This window comes from Ptychodera flava, chromosome 18 (assembly GCF_041260155.1).
Source record: "Ptychodera flava strain L36383 chromosome 18, AS_Pfla_20210202, whole genome shotgun sequence".
NCBI lineage: Eukaryota > Metazoa > Hemichordata > Enteropneusta > Ptychoderidae > Ptychodera > Ptychodera flava.
Window position 1 is genome coordinate 29,588,254 of NC_091945.1, and position 25,186 is coordinate 29,613,439.

The 25,186-nt window shown below is 37.3% G+C and overlaps 2 protein-coding genes across 2 annotated transcripts; one reads left to right on the forward strand and one right to left on the reverse strand.

Moving 5' to 3' along the window:
* The first annotated feature begins 1,893 nt into the window (after nt 1–1,893).
* LOC139117333 (protein SSUH2 homolog) lies at nt 1,894–15,268 on the forward strand. Its single transcript, XM_070680350.1, has 10 exons — nt 1,894–2,086; nt 2,753–3,062; nt 4,390–4,525; nt 5,062–5,247; nt 5,867–5,929; nt 6,128–6,246; nt 11,669–11,761; nt 12,210–12,312; nt 12,839–12,943; nt 13,869–15,268. The coding sequence occupies exons 1-10, from the start codon at nt 1,921–1,923 to the stop codon at nt 14,013–14,015; spliced, it is 1,428 nt and encodes a 475-aa protein (XP_070536451.1). The 5' UTR covers nt 1,894–1,920; the 3' UTR covers nt 14,016–15,268.
* Nucleotides 15,269–17,601: 2,333 nt separating this feature from the next.
* Nucleotides 17,602–24,365, reverse strand: LOC139117335 (calmodulin-like). Its single transcript, XM_070680351.1, has 5 exons — nt 24,171–24,365; nt 22,163–22,199; nt 20,276–20,419; nt 18,659–18,898; nt 17,602–17,928 (listed from the first exon to the last, which is right to left on the reverse strand). The coding sequence occupies exons 1-5, from the start codon at nt 24,171–24,173 to the stop codon at nt 17,894–17,896; spliced, it is 459 nt and encodes a 152-aa protein (XP_070536452.1). The 5' UTR covers nt 24,174–24,365; the 3' UTR covers nt 17,602–17,893.
* Nucleotides 24,366–25,186: the final 821 nt, after the last annotated feature.

Consider the following 25,186-nt stretch of genomic DNA (forward strand, 5'->3'; position numbering starts at 1 on the left):
CCGACTGAGCAAGAGCTCAAGATAATATAGCTTTTTGAGTTAGTTTCGATAAAAAACGTTACAAAACAAATGTTTTCGTCACTGTAAAAACTTCAACGTTCGATAAAGCACGTAGTTTTGAAATTTGGCCGCCTTACGCCTACTTTTCGTCGATTTTGTTTAAACAGACGAGAAACGATCATTCGTGCATTGAAAATCACTATCAATCAAATGGTTGTATAACCACAGCGTGAATCTCCAGATGTGTAATCCTAATCCGAATTGAGAGGGGAGGGATGTCCTCAGACGAAAAATGCATCTCAAGCACAATTACTTTCCAATAAGGGAGGGGGAAGTCGGAGGTGGAACTTAACCAACAAATGAAATGCAAAAACAACCCCCCCTCCCCCATCAAATCAAATTTCTAACATTTGACCCAAAAATTCATAAATTGTAAAATGTGACCCCCCCCCCCAACCTAAAAAAAAAATCAAATTTAATTCATTTTCTGTTAGCACGGTATGGCCCTGGGATGAAGAATTGGGCTTTTCAAAAGTGTTTGCAAGAATTCAAAAAAAAGTGACCCATCTCCAAATTTCATGCACATAAAAGAGCCATCCTCCACCAGATGTCAAAGTCCGTATCAATAATATCTTAATTGGCATACAATTTCTCATTTGACTATAGACCTTTCAAAGAATCCTTTTTGAACTTTACAAATAATCACTTGGGCGAAATTCAAATATCATATTTGTTTTTCATATCTGCTCCTTCAAACATAGTATTCTCATCACGTACATTTATATCAATTGTCAAACATTTATGAAAGCAAATTCTAAAATCAATTTTTTTGCCATAAATCCATACAAACCTTCGTAAAATTTGACCCCCTCCTAAAAACGGTTTCGTAAAAGCCCCCTCCCCATTTCACTACGATATTAGCCGATATCAGCAATCTACAATTTTACGTAGCCGTAGTTTAAATTTCAACTTTCAGATTTTAAAGCATATGTCAGATATTTAGTCGGTCTAAATATCATTCTGAACTTTCTAATTTAGCCAACATAAAGCTTGAATTTCGGTCGGATTCCAGCTTTCCCAGCTAAAATTTCCGCATGGAAATAGCCAATCTGCGTTACTGTAAGCGAAAGGGCAACGTTGGAGCTGCTTTTTTTTGATAATTTAGAATTTCTTGTAGATTATTTTCATTGTGTGAGACTCACGATATGTATGCTTTTTCTAAGGTTGCCTACATTTTGCTGCTTTTCTCAATATGAATACTAAATGCGCTAACACTGTTTCGAGTGGCTTGGCAAATTTAAATGTAACATTTGACAAATAACAGCGCTTGCACTGTCTTGCCAAATGGGTTCTGTCATAATATCTGTACAGTTGTATATCATAGGTTATACGCTATGTCAATGTCATATATACATACAGTATTTCATCCTTTACAAGTTATTGTAGGGGTGGTTATGTTTGCAACTTTGGAAATTAGTTTTTTACATTTGGTTCAATAGTCGCATTGTACATGGTGGACCACCGATGTTTTTCTCTGACCGACTCCCCCCTCGTAAAAATTGGGAACCCCACCCTTATGACCCATCATTTCATACAAAAATCACTGTGTATTGCAATCGCCCAGTTACGATGAGTTCCTTCTCCCCTACGCGTCCGCGACTAGGCAATGTCGCAATCTGATAAGGTGAACTTGGTTAATATTTAGCCTGTCACGTATGTCAACAAGTATAATACAGTTTGTCAAAGGTTAGAGATCAGGGGTTAAAATAAAATGAAAGTTGATAGAAAATCGATGTAAAATGAGACTTACTTATGAAAAAAAAAACAAATAAAAAGAAAATGAAATGGGTTACAGGAGATCACACATTTTGTCTTTTGTGTTATCATATAATTATCAATACATAAATATGGTAATGAGTTATGTTTGTTATCTGTGGTTGCTATAGTGCCCTAGAACAGGGTGGTGAACATAACTATACCCGATTCTTCTCAGCTCTCTGTAAGCTTAACTATATAAAGGTCGCAAAAAACACGGAGACAAGGAGTCATATTGAAGATATGAGCTACCCTCCACCGTCACGATTAGGTAAGGAAAGCTTTCTTGTTTAGTTTCCCTTATGGAACATATAGCGAACGTACCAGAACGTGGGTTACTGTCCCATAACTTTTAGGCGACGGAGAGGTACGCACGTGGCAGTCGACCAAATAAGTGCTCGGCTAAATGTTTGTAAGACACATAAATGCGGACAAGAAAGCAACACGAAAGTTTGAGACACTGTTTTCATTTCAAACTAATGGTATTGCATGTCACCGAGTAAACATTCTTCTGTACTCCAAAATGAGGAAGTACAATTGGAGTTGGACTGAAATTGACTTACTGCCATCGGCTGAGAACGATACTAGTTACTGCTTTGTGTATTTGTAAAATAAAACCAACACAGAATAGTAGAAATTTTAGGGCTGTTAAATTAACGCTTCTCCAACATGTATCTCAGTTGAATGTACACCAGTCATGTACTCCTATAATTAAACGACTATATTTATTTATGCACAGTTCCGGGTGGCTTTCATATTATGCACCATTTATTTCCGCGTAGTGAGGTTTACGAATCTCCGTATCTTGATAAGACGTTTTCAGTAGTTTTCACACAGTCGCCTAGAGAGGGCGATATTTTCGCAAAGCCTTGGCTTTGAAAGCACTGCCCCATTTCATTGTTTCTTTCAAATTGATGTCTATACCAACATTGTACAGCCCGGACTTCGAACACAATCACTGGTGACGAAAGTCCCAGCATGGAATGGGACGGTACATCTGACACCTGCTGCAACGATAACCTTGAAGTGCCGTCTCAGAAAGCACCGACGCTTGAGAGCGGTGATTCTGACCTTGACAATGACCAGGACGGAATGTTCCAGGAAGATGCGGAATCCATCTTGAGCGAGAGTGGAACGGAAACAATTAAAGGCTACGAGAATGTTATTTTGCGTGAGGGAGAAGCTATCACACCACCACGACAACAATCGCCTCCCGAAGAGAGAAAACCAGAAGAAACTTTCCGAATGTAAGATTTCATGACCATATTATTATGTCTGTATTTTTGCGTGCTAAACTTTTACCAGAGATCTAGATAATTCACCTTTTGAATTTTAAACGATTATTGAATAACAGACTTTGGGTTCACCATCGTATAACAATATCATCGTTAAACAATAGTAGATATCCTTCTATCTTAATCAGTGTTCTGTATCCAGTTTTCTTCAGAAAATGTTCAGCGATCTGAATTAGTTATGTGTATAATTAATGAGGTATAGGAGGTAGCTGGTCATGTGACATTTTATCAAAAAGCCTTGCTCCCATAGTTACCCATGTATACCAAAAATCAGGCATCTAGCTCCATGCATTGGGAACCGTATTATGAGATATGTGCATAATTAATGAGTTGCAGTATGTTGCCAGGGTCAAAGGTCAGAGGGATCCCCAAAATATTGGTGTACAATTTGGTCCCTACTGGTCAATGGTCATTAGAAACTAATCCTCCAGGACTCTTACGTAGGTCAGCATAGACCCTTGCCTTAGCTTAGTTGCAGAGGCATAGCACAGGTCAAAGGTCATTGGGAAATGTAAAAATAATAATTTACAAATCTGTTTCTAAACATTAGCATTGCCTGTGACCTTGACATTTGCATGAAAGAGCCTTGCCCTATGGTCTACAAATAGTGTTAAGAGAATTTTGATTAATTTCTATGCAAATGAGATTAATGTTAAACTCATTTAAAGATGGCCGCTGAGTCATTTTACCAGTCGGCATGGTAACATAATGAAAAATTCGGTCTTTTAGATTAACCTATGTGCCAAATTACAAGTCATTTTGTGCAACAGTTTTTGAATGTGAGCCCTCATACATGAAAGCAGATCAAAGGTCATTCAAGGTCATATTGTCAAAATGAAATTTAATAGTTTTGCAGGATTGAGTTCCAAATAACACTCGGTCATATATTTTGCATTTCGCTCATTTAGTTTTTGCTCAGTCATCACAGTCAAAATTCGATAATTAGACTAAAAGAATAAAAATATATTGCAGCACAGCCTAAGCAAATATACCGTTAAAACCTTGTTTTCTTTTTTCGTCAAACTTTTACGTTCAATGACTCGGCAAAAACTAAATGTGCGAAATCCAAAATACATGAGCGGGTTTGAAATATCATTTTAGAACAAAGTTTTCTAAACATCTTGCGAATCTATAAGTTGTTGTGTATTTTGTTTTCATTAATTCAAGATTGAATGAAATTTAATGAAATAAACTCATTCGTATATATTTTGTATATTATATAATATTTAGGTTTATTTACATATTAAAAGAAAAAGACTCTTACATCACTTTACCATAGACATCCTGACGGCAAGATATCGGAGGAAGAAGTCAGAGAAGCCATGTTAGAGTTTGTCAAAGCACACTGTTGCTATGGTTCCCGTCCGGCAAAACAAATGACCATCACGACCATTCTCAACGTGTGTGCTCTACATGTGAGTAATTAAGGGGGAAAATCATAGAGAAGTATAATTGATTTCTATACGTTGGACTGAGAGCATACTTCACAGTCATTCCAGTATTATCAACAAAAATCAATCTGTACATTATTCAGTTTACAACACTTGTTGTCCATGGAGCACTTTATAGTCTATTGTCATGGCAGTGTCATGATTGAAATTTCGTACTGTTGGTCATTGTAACCCTTATTCATTATATCATTTTCTTGTACATGCACTACACAAAAAATAAATGATTAAGACTAAAATTATTCACGCTTGTCCTCCTTTATCCTCAGATTTCTAAACAATCCGACTTCCGAAATCTCAAGCATTGTATCAAAATTGACCATATCAATTAGTTATTACTGGACAGTGCAATAATTTGCCTATACAGAGCTACTTAGAAGTAATGCAGCGTCAATAGTAGATTCATTCACAAACACCATCTTTTCGCATTGTCGCACTTTCATTCCCAATGTGCGTGATGCAGTTTCTAATTGAACACATTTCCGCATTCCAATTAATTCCAGTATCAACTGGAGACTTTCACCGAGACACGCTCTGTTAGCCAAGACCATGAGCCTCTCTACACAAATTCAGTGGACGGTCCGAGAAACGGCGTTGCACCAAGTCCATGGCAAATTGACGTAGAGCCAGACGAGTTATTTTCAAATCACACAAAATCCATCGAAGTTCCTCATACATCAACTGTACGTGTAAGTAAACATTAGGGATCATTCAAATACAAAGGATTATGGGAGTGAAAGTACACATCTCAATCATGATGGCGGACTCACAACGGTGAATGCGGATAATTGCCCGACAGTGAATTTTCGCCTAGATTTAGCATATACCAGTCAAATGCAGTTACCAGTGTAAAGATTTGAACTTTTGAAAGTATTTTCGACCTACCGGTGTAACTTTTTTAGTATGTATGTCTTTTTTTGTAAGTTTTGGACTCCCTGGCCTTCGATCGACTCTCCAAGCAACGCTCAAAATCAGGGCGAGAGAGGACTAAATCCGCAGCAAGCGAGGGGTAGTGAGAGAGTCTATACGTTTACGAATTTTTCAGCTGGCTGGTCAGCGTCTTGTCACTAGTCCATCAAGCTGAAGTCAAACGTACAGTGGCACAATTTTCGTTCCTTCCCCTTCGTTTCTTTTCGCTCTATCTCTAGTATCTCATTGTTTGCCAAAAGTCAAGTTCATTGTTTGTTTTTATCATATACAAGGAGAAAAAGATCTTCCTTTCGGCTGACTCAAACCGATATCAACTCATGTTACTTAGACATTTAAACTCATAACTTTGACAATAGTTTCATTTTCTTAAATACGCAGGGTTGTCATATATGCCAGTCAACAGGATCTGTCATGTGTGCTTACTGCAATGGAACTGGCCAGGTAAGTGTTTGGCTGAATTCAACCTTGCAAGCAACTGTGAATTCACAAAAAACCACTCCTTTGTTCCATTCGTCGCTAAGTTTATGACGCAGATGAAAAGACGTACATTACACGTACGGTTGAAAGGTGACCACTCATTCAGATGTACATTTCCGTGCATAGGATGATTCTATATAGCATGTCTATCAAATTCACTAGGTGTTATGTATCCTTTGTGGAGGCACTGGTATGTACACAGTTGGTTATACAGACACTGACGGGAGCTACAAGACTAGACTGCAGATGTGTTATAGCTGTGCAGCATCAGGACGGAAAATGTAAGTTTCAAAATTTTTTTCTTCAATTTTCGAAATCGTTCAACGACTACTGAGTAATACAGAAGTAATTAACATAATCACAGCAAGCCTATGGTCATATCTTGAAAGTATGTATGTATGTATGTATGTATGTATGTATGTATGTATGTATGTATGTGTGTGTGTATGTACGTACGTACGTACGTACGTACGTATGTATGTATGTATGTACACTGTAAAAATAGCGGACGCTAGACGCGTCTTTACGCGTTCAAAATGTACATGTCGGTGTTCAAATTTGAACGGTTAGTGTTCATATTGTTAACACTAGTGTTCATATTATTAACAATGATGTTCTAAACCTGAACACGTTGTGTTAACAACTATCTCCTTCAAGTGTTCAAAAACTCAGCATCACAGAAATTTTACAATACTGTGAAACAATTAACAATCTTTTGTGTTTTTTACTTTACAATGGCTATATTAACTTTACTACTGCCTCGCTGTCCGGATACGTAAACAGATTTCGGTGTAACGAATTTCACAATAAGTGAAAATATTTCCGGTCTACAATTGCTGAAAGCATGTTTTTTCTAAAAAAGAAGTATAAAAAATAATTTTACACGTTTATTACGGGTTGAAATTTTGAAATTTTGAAAACAAAATCAAAAAACCACCATTAACGTTTTAATTTTAACATCGGCGTGCAAGAGGCGTTCTACTTCTTAACACTTGGTGTTCAAGTTTGGTGCCTTTTCTTATCCCATGATGCATCAAAACGGAAGTTGCGACATTTTTCTTGTAAGCGCACGCTGAAGTCGTGATAGTGCGAAAGTAAGACCAGAAAGGGTAAGTTTTCTCTCCAAAATATTAAAAGGTATTGGATTTTGAAGCATCTGTATTATTATCCTTCGAAATTAATTGTATTGTACTTTGAAAAAGCTTAACTACGTGAAGAAACCTTTATTTCTTTCAGTGGCTGGTGGACCATACACTAGCTGTGAATACGCAGCAGTGTTTTGGGCCATGGGGTATCGATCGCACTTGGGTCAAGGGTCATCACTGGAGCGATGACCCTTGACCCGAGCGCGATCGATATGCCACATTACCGCTGCGTAATCACAGCTAACACATGTCTTTTAGTAACCACAATCGCATGTAAATTTAAAACTTTAGTTAAACATCGAAGAATATTGTTTTAGCATATGAGAGTTGGCTTTGCTTTTACTTTTCATCAGTTGATGACACGAAGAAGCCAATATTTTGTAACATTGACGAAAAGAGGCACTGTATACAAAAGTCACCCCTATTCCTTAACCTGATAAGGCCAAATTGTCTTTCATTTGAAGTCTCATGTCGCCATATTATCTATTGTTGCATTATTTTCAGGATGTGAAATGTTGGATGAACGTGAAATCGAAGAGTTATTACAGAAGCTATTGGTATAGAAATTGAAGAATATGAGTGTACAGATAGCTGTCTGGAAACAAGCTTGAGAACCTCAGTTCATCTCTGATGTAGATTTGAACTTTCGAGGGTTAGTAACTGAATTGATAAGTTTCTGTATTTTTGTTCTGAATTTATCTGAGCTATGTCCAGAACGCTATGATTAACTAAATGTTACTGGAGAATAAGCTTTCAAATACTTGTAGTCGCCCTTATCAGATGCAATGGTGGAATGAAGAATTAAAGCAGAAAGCCACAGAAAATTCACAGTGAAAAATGTACACTCTAAATTTCGGAATTTTCTGAAATTTCCTCTCTGAATTTTCTGTCGCTTTCTGCTTCAAATCTTCATTGCACCCTTGCATCTGATGAAGGAGACGTCACGTCTTTGAAGGCTTATGCCAGTAACATTTAGTTGATCATATCAAATCTTTGATTATTTTATATTTTAGATCAAGACGTCTTTTGTTCTCGGTTTGTTACTGATTTTAGCTTTGCTGTTAAGGACGTAGACCTTATATCATAGGTGAATGTGTGGCATCATCCTCAAATGTTTACATCCCAAGCGTTTTCTTCAAAACGGCCAGTACGATTCATTTAATATTTGGAGTACAGGTTTCCGGGGATTTTCCTAATCATATATCTACAAGTTATGATGAAATACACAAAATTGTATTTTTGAGACATTAAAGACATTTCAGACATTTTTAAGACATAAGGAATTATCAAAATGTGATATATTCAAGTAAGCCAAATTTTTAGCTTTTTCAAACAGATGTTTTCGTACGTTTTTGCAAGTATGAACATATAACGTAATCCACAATAAGTAAAACCTGTTTTGTCACTACTTTGTTCATATTGTTTGAAAACGATCTACAGTGTTTATGGGGATTTTCTTTTGTTTATGTTTTGATAGGAAGGTGTTTATTAGCGTTGGTGTTTTCCTCTGACAAACTTTACAAAGTGGCCATATGGCCACTTTGTAAAGTTTTTCAGAGGAAAACACCAACGGTGTTTATGTGCCCAATTGACACTAAATAATTGTATTTTACTAAAGGAATTTTTATGTATTTTAAATAAAATAATTTTACTGCATATAAGTGGTCTGTTTTGTTATTTCCAGGCTTGAACACCCCATGAACGCGCAAAATTAAAGGTGTTCAACAAGTGCATATCATGTGTTCTAACCTTTAACACACTTATCGTTGAACGGCGTACATGCGTTCAAAAAGTGTTACAGCCCTTTGAACGCGTAAATGCGTTCAATTTTTTGAACGCATTTCTTGTGCAACGTATGTTCAGATATGGAACACATGGTGTTCAATATAATGTCTGATGAACACGAAGTGTTCAAAATCTGCACACGTGTGTTAAAAAATTGAACATTGGTTGAACACGTAGTGTTAAATTTCTGAACGTCTGGACGCGTTAAAAAAGTGTTACAAGTATAGGATAAAGCCCGAGTACGAGGGCTCTTCTGGTATATAAGTCCAACCCAACGATAAAATGTCGAGGCCGCAGGCCGAGACATTTTATCGTAGGTTGGACTTTATATACCAGAAGAGCCCGAGTACGAGGGTTTTATCCGACTTAAAAACTATCGCCCCTAACTGATATATTTTCGTTTTCAATGTGTTTACGTCAACCGTCCCCTTTGTCAATGTAACATGTTTAGGATATGAATTAAAACTTTTATTTGTGAAATAGCCTTCCAATGTAATGGAACATCCTATAAATGCCCTAGGGCACATTATATAAATGCCCAAGGGCACAGCAGATTTTGTGTTGCAGCTGGTTTCCACTGTGTTACCAAATTTGAATAGTAAAACGTACCAGATGTCTACAGAATATGACATGTTCACTTTTGATTGGACAGTACTTTACTACGGCGCTGTCATTTGTTTCTGGAATTTGGTGACCAAGGCTTTATGAGTAAATAAAACACCCTGAATTGAGCACTCTGATTGGTCAATCAACATTAGATAGTTTTTAAAAAGGCGTTTAATTGGTGTTCTATCCTTTAACACTTAACTTTACAGTGTATGTATGTATGTATGTATGTATGTATGTATGTATGTATGTATGTATGTATGTATGTATGTATGTAGGAACGTAGGTAGGTAGGTAGGTAGGTAGGTAGGTAGGTAGGTATTTGTGTGTATGTGTGTATGCGTGTGTGTGTGTATATACAGTGTATATATGCATGTATGTGTTGATATATTTTAGTTTGCATGTGTGTATTGATATGTAAGGGACTGTACTGAATTTATTTCGAAGGGAGGCCAGAGGATTTTCTAATTTCCTTTTGACGTTGTTCCACGGCTCCTTTAGTAAATTTTGGAGAAAATATATGGTCTCCCTCACTTTTCAGGTCTTTTTCTATGGTCACCCAAATATATACAAGCATTATTACACACAAAGTTATGACAATGCAAGTTTATAGTGTCATTTAATCAATGATATAACAACACATTTAAGAGTTACGATTCAGTTGCCATAAAAAGCATGTTTTGCAGAGACTACAAGTGGCACACTTATGGGAAGGCTGGTAACGAACAAATCAGGTTGTAAATTTCTGAAGAAAATATAATTATTAAACATGAATACTTCTTTTGTAATGTCCACTATAAATGGTCAATTTTGTAGCCCTTTTCTTGATTATTTTGACGATTATTTTGTCCCAGATGTTAGTATATCAATGGTCTATATCAAATACTTTGGTTGTAAATGTTGCCAAGTTATTTTTAACATCACATACTAGTGGCAAGTACTCAGAGGAAGAAATAATATACTAATAAATATACAAAGCATGGTGTGTTCACTGACTAGACAAGTCGTCTCACTTTTTCAGAAGTACTCTTCCATAGGTGGAAATGAATTTAAAAAGTTGGCAAACGCTTGGTTATGGAAGGTACAAGATTTTAAGGTTGAGGGACTACCCAATACCAAGAATATTGTCATTTTCTAGAAATCACATATGTTCTAGCTTGTAAGATGGGTGTTGCAAATATACTTTTGAGATAATTTTAATAGATTCAATCATCTATTACCCCATGATTTTGAGCTCCGCACATGACTTTTAATTGCAAATTTGACCTGTTCAAAGAAAACAATAGCCACTCTTTAGTCCTTCAGTACCACATTTTTCTGGCCATTGTTTTCATCCTCATCCCTCCAGCTGCAACAAATGTGATCTCTAGCAAAATGACTATATTCTTGGGATTGTGTAGTCCCCTTTTAACTTTTGGTGTTTGTTCAATGTTTTATTTTCCGTGTATCAACGATTTTTCGTCTTCTATCCCAAACTAGAACACCCAGTGCAGTATTTAGCAACATACTTGTACATACATACGTAAATGACCATTGTTATTGTTGACAAACGAATTCTAGTCGGACTTGATTCGCGATCTCATTTCAACAATAACAACACTGACTCTTCACCGTATGGTCTGTGTTGACAGGCTAAATACTGGACATTTCATGACGCTTCAGGGAGGAGAACAAGATACTGCAGTAGATGCATAAAACAAACCACTGTAAATATTACGAAATTTTGCTACTAAAGGTGTTTAAATACATGTGTGGAGTTTATCTATACACTAGTGGAGTTTATCTGTCACCTAGGTAGCTACTATGTTCTCTTTTTTATAGATCAGGACTTCTGAGCAAATATTGAATTGATGTGGTTTTGTCCTTAGTCCCCCTAAAAACATGATATTTGTGTCTGGTCCCCCTATTTTTTCTTGGGGAAAATTGGTGGTCCCCTGAAATCCTCCTCGACCCCTGGAAGTAAATTCTGAACACTCCCTAAGTAATTAAAAATACAATCAGGTATACGTGTACGTTTGTGTGAATGCGTGTGAGTATTTATGTATATAGAGCTCTGAAAATCTAATCAAATTTTACTGCAGAGTATATTCCTGTCGCTGATTAGTTGATTATTTTGTGTAAGCAATAGCTGTTGATAATTTTTGTCATATTGTCCCATGTCCAACAGCTGTCTCTCCTGTGGCGGAAGTGGTAAGATAACGTGTGGTACATGCGAAGGGAGGCGTCGATTACGTTGGTATATAAGACTGACGGCACAATTGTAAGTCTTCGCATAGGCTTAAGTAACTTCCCAACTTCCCAAATTGTTGCAACAGGGGAAATAATGTTCTTGACGAGGACACAAAATACGATTCAAAGATGTTCATAGTTAGGATTTGTTTTTATTATCTATATCAATCAACCACTTATTATTTATCATTCCACCAAGTCACTTTTCGATGCAGAGAAAGCCTTTTGGATGATGGCAGTATCTTCAATAACCATTTTAAAATAGTTCAGCAGATTGTAGTTATCCATGTGAATAAATGCACATTCTAAGACAGTATATTGACCGTTCACCATACACAACATTCCGCAAAGCAAATCTTGAACAATAGTAATGGCTTATGTAATTGTAAAGTGGTATGGAAAAAAACTTATAATGCCACGACTTCAAGTCCTTGTTGATTAATCAAGATGGAGAAAGCTTACATTTTTTTATGTTACAGTGAAAATGAACTGTCTGACTACATCCTGCAGAAGACGGACTTACCCGACGAATGTATAAGGGACGTTGGGGGCGTCACAGTCTTTGAACAGACCTTGCCCTTTGTGAGTATGAGACACTGCACCGCTGTCTTTAAAACGAAGTTTGGCATTTCTTATCATGGTGCGGTATAAAATTGTAAACCGGCGTAGGTCCAACTTGTGTGTAGACTGAGACCAAAAGATCATGCATGGACAAAGACGCACGAAGTAAAACGACTAAACTATCGGCACTATTTCGTCTTTGTAACAGAAATGAAGCAAGGGAACCTGAATTCTGACATGTCATTAGTATCAAATGAAAGTCGGAACGCCAATTATTATTTTTTTTTTAAATCTCATAACTACGAGTATGGTAACAAGTTTGACATAATGTTGGTCTTTGTAATGCATTATGAGCGTAAAAAAATAGATGGACAAATATCGATGATTTTCTTGTTAACTTGTTCTTTTGCAAGACTGCAGTCACGTGTCTTTCAAACTCAGAATACATTGCGTTGTTGTCGTTGTGTGTGTAGGGTGGGGTGGGGGTTAAAATTGCCCTATAATTAAGATGACATTAAGTCATCATGTCACTTTATTGTTTTGCAAGGTGTGGCCTATTTCATGTCACCCTGAGACTGAGATTAATGAGAACTCACTTCGCATCTTCAACCATCACCAAAACTCCTGGCAGGATAGACGGAAGTTACAACAGGTAAAATATGGAGCTGTACAAGTTTTGCTTACTCCTTGTATTCGAGATCGCCTTGATTAAGGGAGCCTTAATTTGTACGGAGAGGGGGTCGGACGAATAAGCTCAGGCTGAATTTAAGCTGTCCTGCTAACTGTCACGATGGTGAAGCTTCAGGACATCAGATATTACATTTTACGACATTCTTATTGTTAAATTGTCGGACAGGATCTGCAATGACGTAGAGATGCAGGAGTTGCCTATAGTACTTTTACCGTTTCAATGATGCAGTGCGCGCTAGGGTATACAAAGCGTACGTTACTCGTTGTCCCCCTTTTAGCCATAGGGTAAACACAGGGTATGTTACTCATAGAACATCTATGGCAGGTTACATCCTGACCAATATGTTCGTTGCCGATGGATACAAAATACACGAGACAATTTTGGCATGGCACATTTGTGTCAGTTTTGTACAACAAACCGTCGCACAACACAAAATTAGTATGTATAAGTTGTTTTGAGTGTGTACACAATGTTTGATACAGCCACGGCGATGCATTGTGGGTAATCGGAAAGATCTATTCAGGAACTAAGCTTGAATTTGACAGATTTCGTCTAACTTTGACTTCGAGGTCTCGGAGTTGAGGGGTACGAAGGGAACTTACAAGTAATACATCAAATAACTGTAGTTAAGTTGATAAATAGTAGATTCACCATTGGTCTACAGTTCACCGATTCTTAGATCGTGGGCCATGAACTCAAATACGGGATAGGGGAGGAAGGAGGAACCCCTGAAAGTAAGCTAAAAGAAATACAACCCCGGGCTCTTCCGCCCTCTTGATGATTACTGAAAGTCCCTCCTACGTTGTTCTACAATATCTGTGCCAAGTGTCTCGTAGATCAATATTTGATAACATGGTGTCGTTTTCTTTTTCCTTGACTGTTGCAGAGACAACGTCTACGAGCTGTCCCTGTAAACGAAGCTAACTACACTTGGAAGGACGTGTCTACAAAATTCTGGGTATACGGCAACGAAAGAAAAGTCTACTCGCCGGACTATCCTCACCAATGCTGCTGTGGTTGTACTGTATTGTAACCAGGTTATGACACAGATGAAAGTGCTATCACGATGCAGCGGAGGGGGGCGTGGATACGCGCATGGCGTGGGAGGAGCAGAGCTCTACCTCAATTATCGTGCACACCTTTGCACTAGCTTGATCTGTAATTTTGTACAAGTTTGAATTCAACCCAAAGCTGGTTTTAATTACACGGAATACAGATTGCTAACAACTAAAGCAAATAATCATACTACTTTAACCCAGGCAAGTTTATTAAAATTGCAACTCTAAGGGAAACAGGTTTCCATTTCTTTAATTTTTTGAAGTAGGACTGTGTAAGTTTTTTTTTCAGTTATCAAAAATAGTTTTAATACATGCCTTGTAACATCTGAGAAAAAATTGTTTTACATTACAGAAGCCAATAAAATATTGCACATTCATAATACATTATCATTATCATGTGTCATGCCTGGGTCTCGGTGGATATAGGACTGTAAATTCCCCACTTCTTATTATGTGCAGACATTTTCTCTTTTCTAAAGGCAATGTGAAACTCAGTTTCTTGTACAGAGTTAACAAATCTTTTGTATGCTATAAAGCTTGGTAGTTTTTTTTTACTAAGACAGATATAAATGTACCTTTTACCAATAAGAAGTAGGAAATTTACAATAACAGAAAGTTTGGGATCACCTAGTATGATCTGCCATAGTGTTGGTCTTTTTCTCAATTTTAAGTTTTGTCCCCATATTATAAAAATTGACTCCCAAAATAATTGCACGTGTTGACAGTCATGTAAAATATTTCCTTGTTGTTTTTGCAGAAAGAACATAGAGCACTATCAACCGTTGGAAGATTCATTTTACTCAGTGTAGCATTTGTATATAGGATATTGTGTAATATTTTAAACTGAAACTCTCTCAATTTATAGTCTATAGTTATTTTTAATGGAAGTTGATAAATTTGGTTCCAGTTGTCCATATTGATTTTAAATTCATGTTCAAAGTACAGTTCTGATTTTGGTTGTATGTATTTGATGTGTGATTACTTTTGTATTACACAGTTCCACACTAATTGACCTGTTATTTTCCAATACAATGTTTACTTCATCGTCATCATCAGCTGTACTTTGCTGATTTACTTGTATGTTGGCTGGGATAACACTTTTTAGTCCAAACCATTTCAATATATATATGGATGATTGAGGGATACCTTTACTAAGTACAGAATCCAAGTCCAGCTTTTGACCATTTTCATTGTACAGTTGTTCTAAATATAGAATTCCTGCTTCCACAAATTCCTGGACTGTGTAGCTTTTAGTACCTGCGGGCGAAGTCCACGACAAAGGCTTGCTTTTTGTCATGTCAGTTACGTCCTTAAAGAGGCACTCCCACTTGGTAACATTTTTAAAACACATTTTCTTAATGCCAACGGTCGATATTTGACATGGCGACTGCGCGCGGATCGCGAGATATCGATAAAAACATGTCCTCAATAAAGTTAAAGTTTGAATTCCGGTGGCCCACCTGAATTCAGCTTCCGAACATAGAACGTTCGGCACTGGGGCCATTGTCAACTAAGCTATGGAGTACGAGTCTATGCTGACGCTGCTGTACGCCACAGCAGTACCACTCGCGTCGGTGAGCGGTCATGTCCCATGGGAGAAAGCCGAGTCCTACTGACTCGGCAAAAAAACGAAAAACAAAGTTTGCTGATTCCACCAGAATTCGCATAGGTGACTAGCACAGATAGGTGCGGTTGGTACATAGTATGCATAGTGGCCGCCGCGTGGTATGCGCGCATACCACACGCGGCGGCCGCTATGTATCGAACCACGCGTAACTGTGTGGCAGACGACAAAATGTAGTCATCAGAGGCAACTAATATTTTACACGTAAAAACTGATATCTATGTGGTTTGTTTAAAAATTTAATACAACTGATTGAGAATAATGAAAACGACAAAAACTAAGGAGAAGTCTTAAAAAAGAATTACCAGAGGTAAAGGCATTGATAATGATGTATATAAAGTCTTCGCAGTATGAGGTAAATTATTTGCGTCATTCGAACGTTTTTGGACTCCTTAGAATATCGTCAATCAGCACAACAACACACTTTCGGGGGATTTCGGGTCATAACCAGAAACGATCGTAAAACTTCGGGATGTGAAAAATACGCTCGGGAAATGACATGTTTTTATCGATATCTCGCGATCTGCGCGGAGTCGCCACGTCAAATATCGACCGTTTGCATTAAAAAAATGTGTTTTAAAAATGTTACCAAGTGGGAGTGCCTCTTTAATCTATGCGCAGAGTTTCCCCGATCACTTTCTTTTAAAGTTGGTATACGAGGACACGAGTCAATGTTAGACATACAGTCTTATGTAAGTTTGTTCCATGAAATTGCCCCCATGTGGCCAGTTGTTTTAATTTCCTATATCTTATTTGGAACAATTTATTTACAATTTAATCTCAACACCCGCTCATGTAGTTCGGGTTTCGCTCATTTAGTTTTTGCTGAGTCATCACAGTCAAAATTTGATTACTTAGAGGACGAAAATAAAAATACAGCAAATCTATGTCATATGTATGTATGTATGTATGTATGTATGTATGTATGTATGTATGTATGTATGTATGTATGTATGTATGTCTGTCTGTCTGTCTGTCTGTCTGTCTGTCTGTCTGTCTGTCTGTCTGTATGTATGTATGTATGTATGTATGTATGTATGTATGTATGTATGTATGTATGTATGTATGTATGTATGTATGTATGTATGTATGTATGTATGTATGTATGTATGTATGTATGTATGTATGTATGGCTTGAACTTGTCCATGAGTACCTATTATATATCCTTCCTACTACCTGTGCACTTTTTCGAAGAAAGTCAATCCATATTTAGTGTCCAGCCCAATCCCCTCCACTAATATATTACTTCCGATCACAAACGTGGGGGACGATTGCCCGGAAGCCATGTTTACCTTATGAGTTGTTTTTGAGAATCCGGGCGCTGACCTTCCGCGTTGATGATCGGAAGAAAAATCTACAGAAGGGTGATTAGGTGGTCAACTTACACATATGGATTGTTAGGCTATAGACACAGTACACAACTCTTTCATCCACTTAGCCGACCTGCGCGTAGGGCTTCGAATTCGGTATATCATACATTGTTGTCTTATAATATCGGTTTATTTCGGACGACACACTCGTCCATGTGTATTTCAGAATAGTGACATCGATTTGCTAGCATTAATTGATCATACAACTTACAGCTTACAGCTGCTTATGGAAATACATTCCATACATATTAGTATCCGGTAAATTAAGATCGGAATCTACATATGCATGCAAGATCCGATTCTCGCGCTAATGCTTTTACAAAAGAAAACTACATGTTCTGGAGGGTATATTGTTTGTTTTTCCATCACTGTTATTGTTTGGTTTTCCATCGCTGTTTCACGGTTTATCAATTTTTCCTGCATAGCATTTTGAAGTGGAATTAATTTAATTCCCTACTTTTATTTCAAATTTAGTGGTGAAGTGCGATTAAGTTCATATTATGAAACGTCACTGTTTTGAAGGAATACCAGAATCATATCTCTAGATTAAAGAAAACAGCAAAACATTTACTTTGTCAGTAACAGATTTATTCACATATTCAGAAGATGCAACATCTCAGTCAACTTTGAACATTCGAAATTTCGCAGTTCAATGACGTGACAAAACTCTCTCAATGTTTGAAAAAAATGCAATTGGCATGAGTGTATATTGGTGCCGTATAGAGATATATCAGTTGAAACAAAATAGTTGTACTTCCCGAACCAACATTAGCATAATTATTCATAAACCTCCCATGTATAAAAGTATCAAGTCTGTTCTCTTCATCGCCATAGGACACTGAGATGCTCATCACAATTCTACTTCCTTACGTTCGACATCATTTTGGCGAATTCTGGGGAGCAAAGAAGAAATATTGTACAGTGTTTACAGAATAGAAGTAAAAATGCCATGGGCGTGGCAGAAAACAATTTAGGCCTACCCAGGCTCGTGAAATTTGATTGGAATGAACCAGGACATGTTTAAAGTGGATGTAGAACAATATGTGTACGCAGCGGTTTGTTTTTCAACAAATCTATGAGCCTGAACATTTAAAGATATTTACATCAGGCTAGTACTCTATATAAAAGGGGCGTTGTTGGGAGAGTATTTACTGAGAAATTGTAATACTTCCTTCATTTCATTGTATATCTTACTTGGCATCATAGCAATCGCCCTCTGTTTATAAATATGTACAACTCACATGGACGGTAAAAACACCTCAAGAAAAGTACATTTTGTTTCAAGGGGACAGGTTTCTCTGAATGTTTGGCTTGTAACTTTTGACAAAGGGTCAACACAACTGCCACGCATGAGTTTCAAACAACACATCCTGCAAACTGCCCTCTTCTGTAAACAGTGTAAAAGTGTATACATGCGTACAGATTGAGTGCGCTTCATTAGAAATGTTCGTCTTTTAGTTCTGTCTTTCTGAAGCAAATTATGTCTGTTTCATGATTACCATCCGGTATAAACTTAAGACAACGAGTCTGCTAATCTCTTTGAAAACAACGAAAATGTCATTTTATATTTAATTCATTCCTTTGAAAAGTACTACCATTTTAGTAACATAGAGTAACCCATACCTTCGTATTGGATTTGTCCGTCTTTATCGATATCAGATCTTTTAATCATTTCGTCGATTTCTTCGTCCGTCATCTTCATACCGAGGTCAGCAATCACTTGACTCAACTCAGAGGCGCTGATGGAACCGGAGCCGTCTTTGTCGAATACATTGAAGACTTTGCGGTGCGCTTCGGCCTCACTGTCACACATAAACAGTGCCACTCTGGTGAGAAACTCTGGAAATTCGACGGTTCCACTGCCTGTGCCAATGAAACACAAGGATCATTCTTGTTCAACTCCTTAAAATCATGTTGAAATGCCAGATTTTTCGATATGACAAGATTCTTCAGTAGTCAATATTTAGTTTTCTATCGGGTTTGAACTCACAACATGCGGCATCCCGTCACCTAGTGGAGAGGCCACAGAGAGAACCGCTCGGCTAAATCCCCACTCTTATATTAAGTGATTTTTAGGAGTAGGAGTAGAAGGAGAAGATATATATATATATATATATATATATATATATATATATATATATATATATACACACATGTATGTCAGTATACAACGAGAATCTTTATAAGGCAATATTTCTTATCAAAGATGACATTAAAGCCCTCTGAAAGTAATTAAGTGTTCAAATACAAGAGAATCTTAAGTTAAGTATGACAGCAATAGTTGACATAAAGGACGAAAGGTACATAAATGGGATGGAAAACCTTAAAGGGACAAAGTCGGCCATTTTTTCATAAATTTTGTTTGATAAGAGATACTATATACATTGTTGAAAGATAGTGAATAAATGGTTGACCATGCATATATTCGACCCCGGTTTTACACAAATTAAATGAAACCATCGCGAAAATGAATTAACGTTCATGACCATTCATTCGTTTTCGCGATGGTTTCATGTATCGTGTCCAAAACTGGGGTCGAATATATGCATAGTCACCCATTTCTTCAGTATCTTTCAAAATGTCAAACAGTATAAATTGTATCTCACATTAAACAAAATTCATGAAAAATGGCCGACTTCGTCCCTTTGATTTTGGTATAAATGATCAAATTAAGTCAAAAGCTTCATACGATTCTATAAAATTTAATTGTAGTATATGTAGATTAAAGACGAGTTTGTTTCGCATTATCTATCTTATTCTTAAATGGCAGGGTTTGAAAGACTGACACCTATGATCAAATCGAAAGGTTAAATGACTCTTCAAAATTTAAGAACTTTTCCCTAACGAAATCGTTGTAGTGCTGTATAGTATTTAAAGAATATAATGCGTAAATATCACAAAGTTTGATTTTGCCTGAGTGAAATTCAATTTTATTGAATTGCTAGAAAATTGAGAAATCAGAGGCTAGGAAATCGGGATATTTGCGTAAATCTTTCTTCCTAAAATCACGACACCTTGTCATGCTGATGAAGCCAACGAACATTTTAATCTTGGGTCAATTGATTAAAATTGAATGAATCTTTGCAAAATCAGTGATTTTCAGCAAAATACGCCGTGTGCAGCTAATGGCAATTATCAATTACAGTCTGATCACTCTATGACAAATTGATGTGTATGTATGAAATACGTCGGCGAACATTTCCCAAGGTTATCACATAAGATTGGTTATCAGAATCTCACCATCAGCATCCATTTTCTGAAGCGTTTCCTTAATTTGTTCTTCTGTCCGAATTTGACCCAATGACTTCACGAAGGCTGCCATTTCGTCAAGCGTGATTTTACCGTCCCCATCCTTGTCGTAGCGGGAGAATGCTTCCTTGATACCTGAAACAAAATATGTTTTAACAAACGTCATGATGTCACTAACATAGTTACATAGACATCCTCTCTCTCTCTCTCTCTCTCTCTCTCTCTCTCTCTCTCTCTCTCTCTCTCTCTCTCTCTCTCTCTCTCTCTCTTCTCTCTCTCTCTCTCTCTCTCTCTTAATTGTACGTCTGTTAAGAAGAGGTTATTCCTTTCGAATTGAAATGGACTTTGAAGATTTATAACCTAATTAAAATTTTATGTTATTACATGTTATATCGTTTCCAGGTGACTGGATGAAGATAGAAATATTTGGTTCTCATCTCAGAGGTGAAAACTGTCACCCCGTTTTAACTTTCTCCCCACAAATATGGCGTTATTCATATTTAACTAGCCCTTATAATCATTATTCAGGATTTTACAATGGCTGCTAATTTGCCAAAGAGCCATAAAAATTAATAAATATATATTGGATTCGGAGCCTAGTGTTAATGAATTAGTGACGTTTCTTTTCTCGCTTCGTCTGCAGAGAACACGTAGCGAAACACAATCTAAGAAAGCTGTTACAGTAGTAGTCATAGAGATCGACCATTGTTAAGACCTCAAACATGTCCCGGCGTTTTCCGTTGAACTTGATTTCCACGCAGTCTTATTAATCGTTTATTGATATCTTGATGTGAAGTGGAAGAACTTTATAGCGTCCTCAGCACTGATGAGTACTTTTGACAAATGCATTCACTTTTATCAAGTTTTTAATTCCAATGCATTTTATCGTGAGAAACCAGTTACTTATGTCGAAAGAGTATGCGCTGTTGTATCTCGTTTGGCCAACTCAGATTAATTTGGTTTGCCTGTTTGGTTTTTTTCTGGATTTTTTTTGTTTTGTTTTGTTTTTTGTGTTTTTTTTTTTGTCATAAAGAGCATTTAAGTCAGTATCTCAGGAATTCAGCAGAAGGAAGTATGACTTCAAAATCATCCCTTGAAGGGAAGGTATATTTTTGAAAAACTGCAGGCCCACCTTTGTTAGAATCTGTACCATAATGTAATCTGGCATTCTTATATCGAACTTAAAGTATTAGATAGCAGAGATTTATATGACTTAAAAATGTCTAATAACAACAAATGTGTCCCTTAATTTAGGGTAGCACACTTTTAAACGTTATCCCCCTTCTTCATTCTTTTCCAAGCCTTAATCTTGTAGTTTTATATCGAACTTGAAGAATTAAATCTCCATAAGACTGTATCTTTTGGCTATTTTTCAGAACTTTTGTTTTGTGGTTTCCCTACACTTTCTGCATATGCTTCACCGGGACATATTTAAGGTCTCAATAGACCATCATCAGGAGAGGTGACAAAGTATGGGGGGAAAAGTTTGCAGCAATTATAATGCATGAATACTGCTATCTGGGTGTTACGTCGCGAAAAACATGTGTTGAATTCGGGGAGAATGAGTATGCAAACCATTCAACTTCCGCAAATATTTGTCGAGCCTTCGATTGAGGCAAAAGTTCTTGTTGGTATTTCCCGAATGAATACCCCATCCACTCCACACAGTCATTTCTGAGTGTTATAGGAAGGGGACTCGATCCCAGGGATCGGGTTCGTTCTAGTACTTACGAGGATTAAGGAGGTGTCATAGCGTTTTGTTTTCCATTTAAATTGTAATCTTGTAAGTAAATTTCCTGGCACACAATCTGACGCCTCGCCTTTAAGTGGCGATAATCATACGCGATATGATATTGACGTCAAATGGTATGTACTTACGTGCAACTTCTTCTTCGGACAGTTTATCAGCTTCAGCCTACAAAATAATAAGAAGCAAATATTGTCAACGATCATGAGATCTTTGTTGGGTGATAAAGGGGCAGTTTTTATTAGCTTTATCTCTATACAAATGGGTTGGCAGAGAACAGCTTTCAAAACAGAATCAGAGAGTAACATCAAGTTAATGTTTGTCAATGTCATCAAGTTGTAATACGAAAACACAAGCGATTTGGAACTGCCGCAGAGTACGAGCGGCACCATTTTACAAGTGGTATAGCCACAAACTGATGATGTCAAATCACCATACACAATACACAGTGCCGTAATTAAAAGGCATCTGTGTTTTGTGTACGGCGATTTGACGTCATCAGTTTGTGGCTATACCACTTGTAAAATGATGCCGTACGAGCTACCGAATGTGCAGAGTTACTACTCTTGCAATAACAATATCACTTTAGGTGACGACCGACTGAAACAGGGTGTGGCATTCTGAAAACAAAGGAAAGAAGGTATATTGTATATAGACATGCGCTCTGCAATATCCTGACATCACCAGCCAGACCATTATTCCTGGCTTGCCACACCCATATCATCCAAAATTTGTCAAAAGTCACAAAGCGGAAGGCTTTCGCATATCTAAATTTTGACCATCATCGGGATCTTTTAAAACAGGACAAGGCGACACGGACAACTGCTCTGCACCACCTCCTCCTCGTCTTAGACAATTTTGTTCCTGCTATCTCCGCACTATTTGCAGGTGTATGAGTGGCTTGGCCGTGGGGCCTAGCCATGGTTCCGTATCCAATAAGGGAGCCTTCAGTAATTACAGGGAGTGTGCCGGAGGAATTCAGTACTCACCTATACTGTAAAATGTGACCTCTATCCTCATGTCTAAGGTGTCCCTCCCCTGTCCGACATTTTAAAACTGCTCTATTTAATGTATTTTTGAACGACCTGTACATGGCTTTGACGAAGGTGTCATTATACAACTATGCTGATGATAACACGCTGTCAACTGTTGTAAGAGGTAATTGATAACCTAACACAATTCCACCAATGCCATCGGGTGGTTCCGTGTAAACTGAATGGAAGCTAACCCAATCAAATTTCAAGCTATTGTGTTCAACGATTTTATGACGTAACTGCGCTGAACTTTGAAGGTAAAACATCATAATACATGACCATGTGAAACTTCTGGGTGTCAATATCGATAGTAAACTAGATTTTCACTGCCACATCAGCATTTTATGCAAATAAGCTGGTACCCAGCTAAAGGTATTGCAGAGAATTCGTGGATTTCTTGATCAATCTTCTAGGTTAAAGATATTCAAATGCTTCATTCTATCACACTTCAATTATTGCTCGCTCGTGTGGAATTTTCGTGGAAGTGCCAATGTTGCAAAGATTGGGCGTATGCAATATAGGGCTTTGAAATTTGTCTACAACGATTTTACTTCAAGTTATAGTACCTAATTACAAAAGGCCGGTTTAGTGAAACTAGAATGTCAATGAAGAGCTCGATCATCACTGAAGTTTTTAAAATTATTAATAAATTGTCTCCTTGTTTTATGTGGGACTTGTTTAAACCCAAACATGTTAAGTATAATTTAAGAAACAAATAACAACTATGCATGAAAACTCAAGAACAACAAGATATGGACTACAGTCTTATCAAATCATGGTACAAGGCTTTTGAACTCACTACCCCAACAAATGAAAATTGTACTGATTTACTTGATTTCAAAACTCAATAAGAACATCTCTGATATATAGTCAAATGCTCTTAGGGGTCGAATGATATAATTCGCTGACACCTTACAATGCCGTGGACGAGAAAAACGTCCGTATGAAAGAATAAAAGAATACAGGCTGAATCTGTGGTTGAATTGCGTTTACTCTTGATGGTCCATCATTGTATGAGAGACGGTAAAAACTGTCCCCTGAATCAATTGAATACGACATTACTATATCATCTGCGGAAATGTTCAACGGATGGAAAGGTACCCACCATCGCTTCTTCCTCGTTTCAAAACTATTAATAATCAGGTCTGCGAAGGTGCCGGTGGCAGAATGGGAAAAGAGAAGCTGGGATCGACGAAAGTTTGTGAAGGGTTGTCTCTACAAGTTGACAAGCAATCAATTCGAAGGCCTATTTATGCGCTTTATGAACAATTACTTATTATTCACGCTCTGACCTTTTGTGAATTGCATTTGGCACAGTATGTAAATGAACCTTTATGCACCGATTGTGCATCTCCAATTAACGTTTTGTCAGTTCCATTCGAAAGTGTAAAAGTAACCTTTATGCATTCATTGACCTACCTCCAGACCGCATTTTGCATGTCCGTGCAAAATCTTTTTCTCACATTTACATGATAATATATTCCGGCACAAATGCTGTATTTTCAAAATCATTTGAATGTGAAAAGATATATGAATCGGTGCGTTAAAGCCCAAACAGCCACAAATTTCATTTCTTTTAATTTGTGTTCCGAGTTCAATTATTTCAGTTTAAAACATCACTTGGCGAGTGCATTATTACATTATATCCATGGAGGTACCTCCATGTTTATATCCATATCCCTCCACCCCACATGTGGAGGGACTCTGATTATATCCATGATGATACTATAATGAGTTTCCATAGCCATGTAAAAGTCCTCAGGAAAACTGGTGACGTCAGGGCCAAATGCGGGCCTCGCGTTGAAAGCTAACTTATGGTCCAAATTTGCATTTTTACTGAAATGATTTGCCTCTAATGTCTCATTGTTTGCGCCCGCGGCCCCTGGCAATCGACTGACATCGTACGTCAGGGTGTACACGCAGAGTGCTGTTCATGTCAGCTCAAAATGACCTCAGAGTTTTTAGAGTTATTTACATGACAATAGTTTTGCAAAACGATCTAGTTCAAAGTTGTGATTGACTAACATATCTCACATCATTCAGGGATTATTTGTCAAAAATATGTCGATTTACTGCCGAAAATACATTTAAAAGCAAGTGCTGAAGTGTGGGTTTTAACAA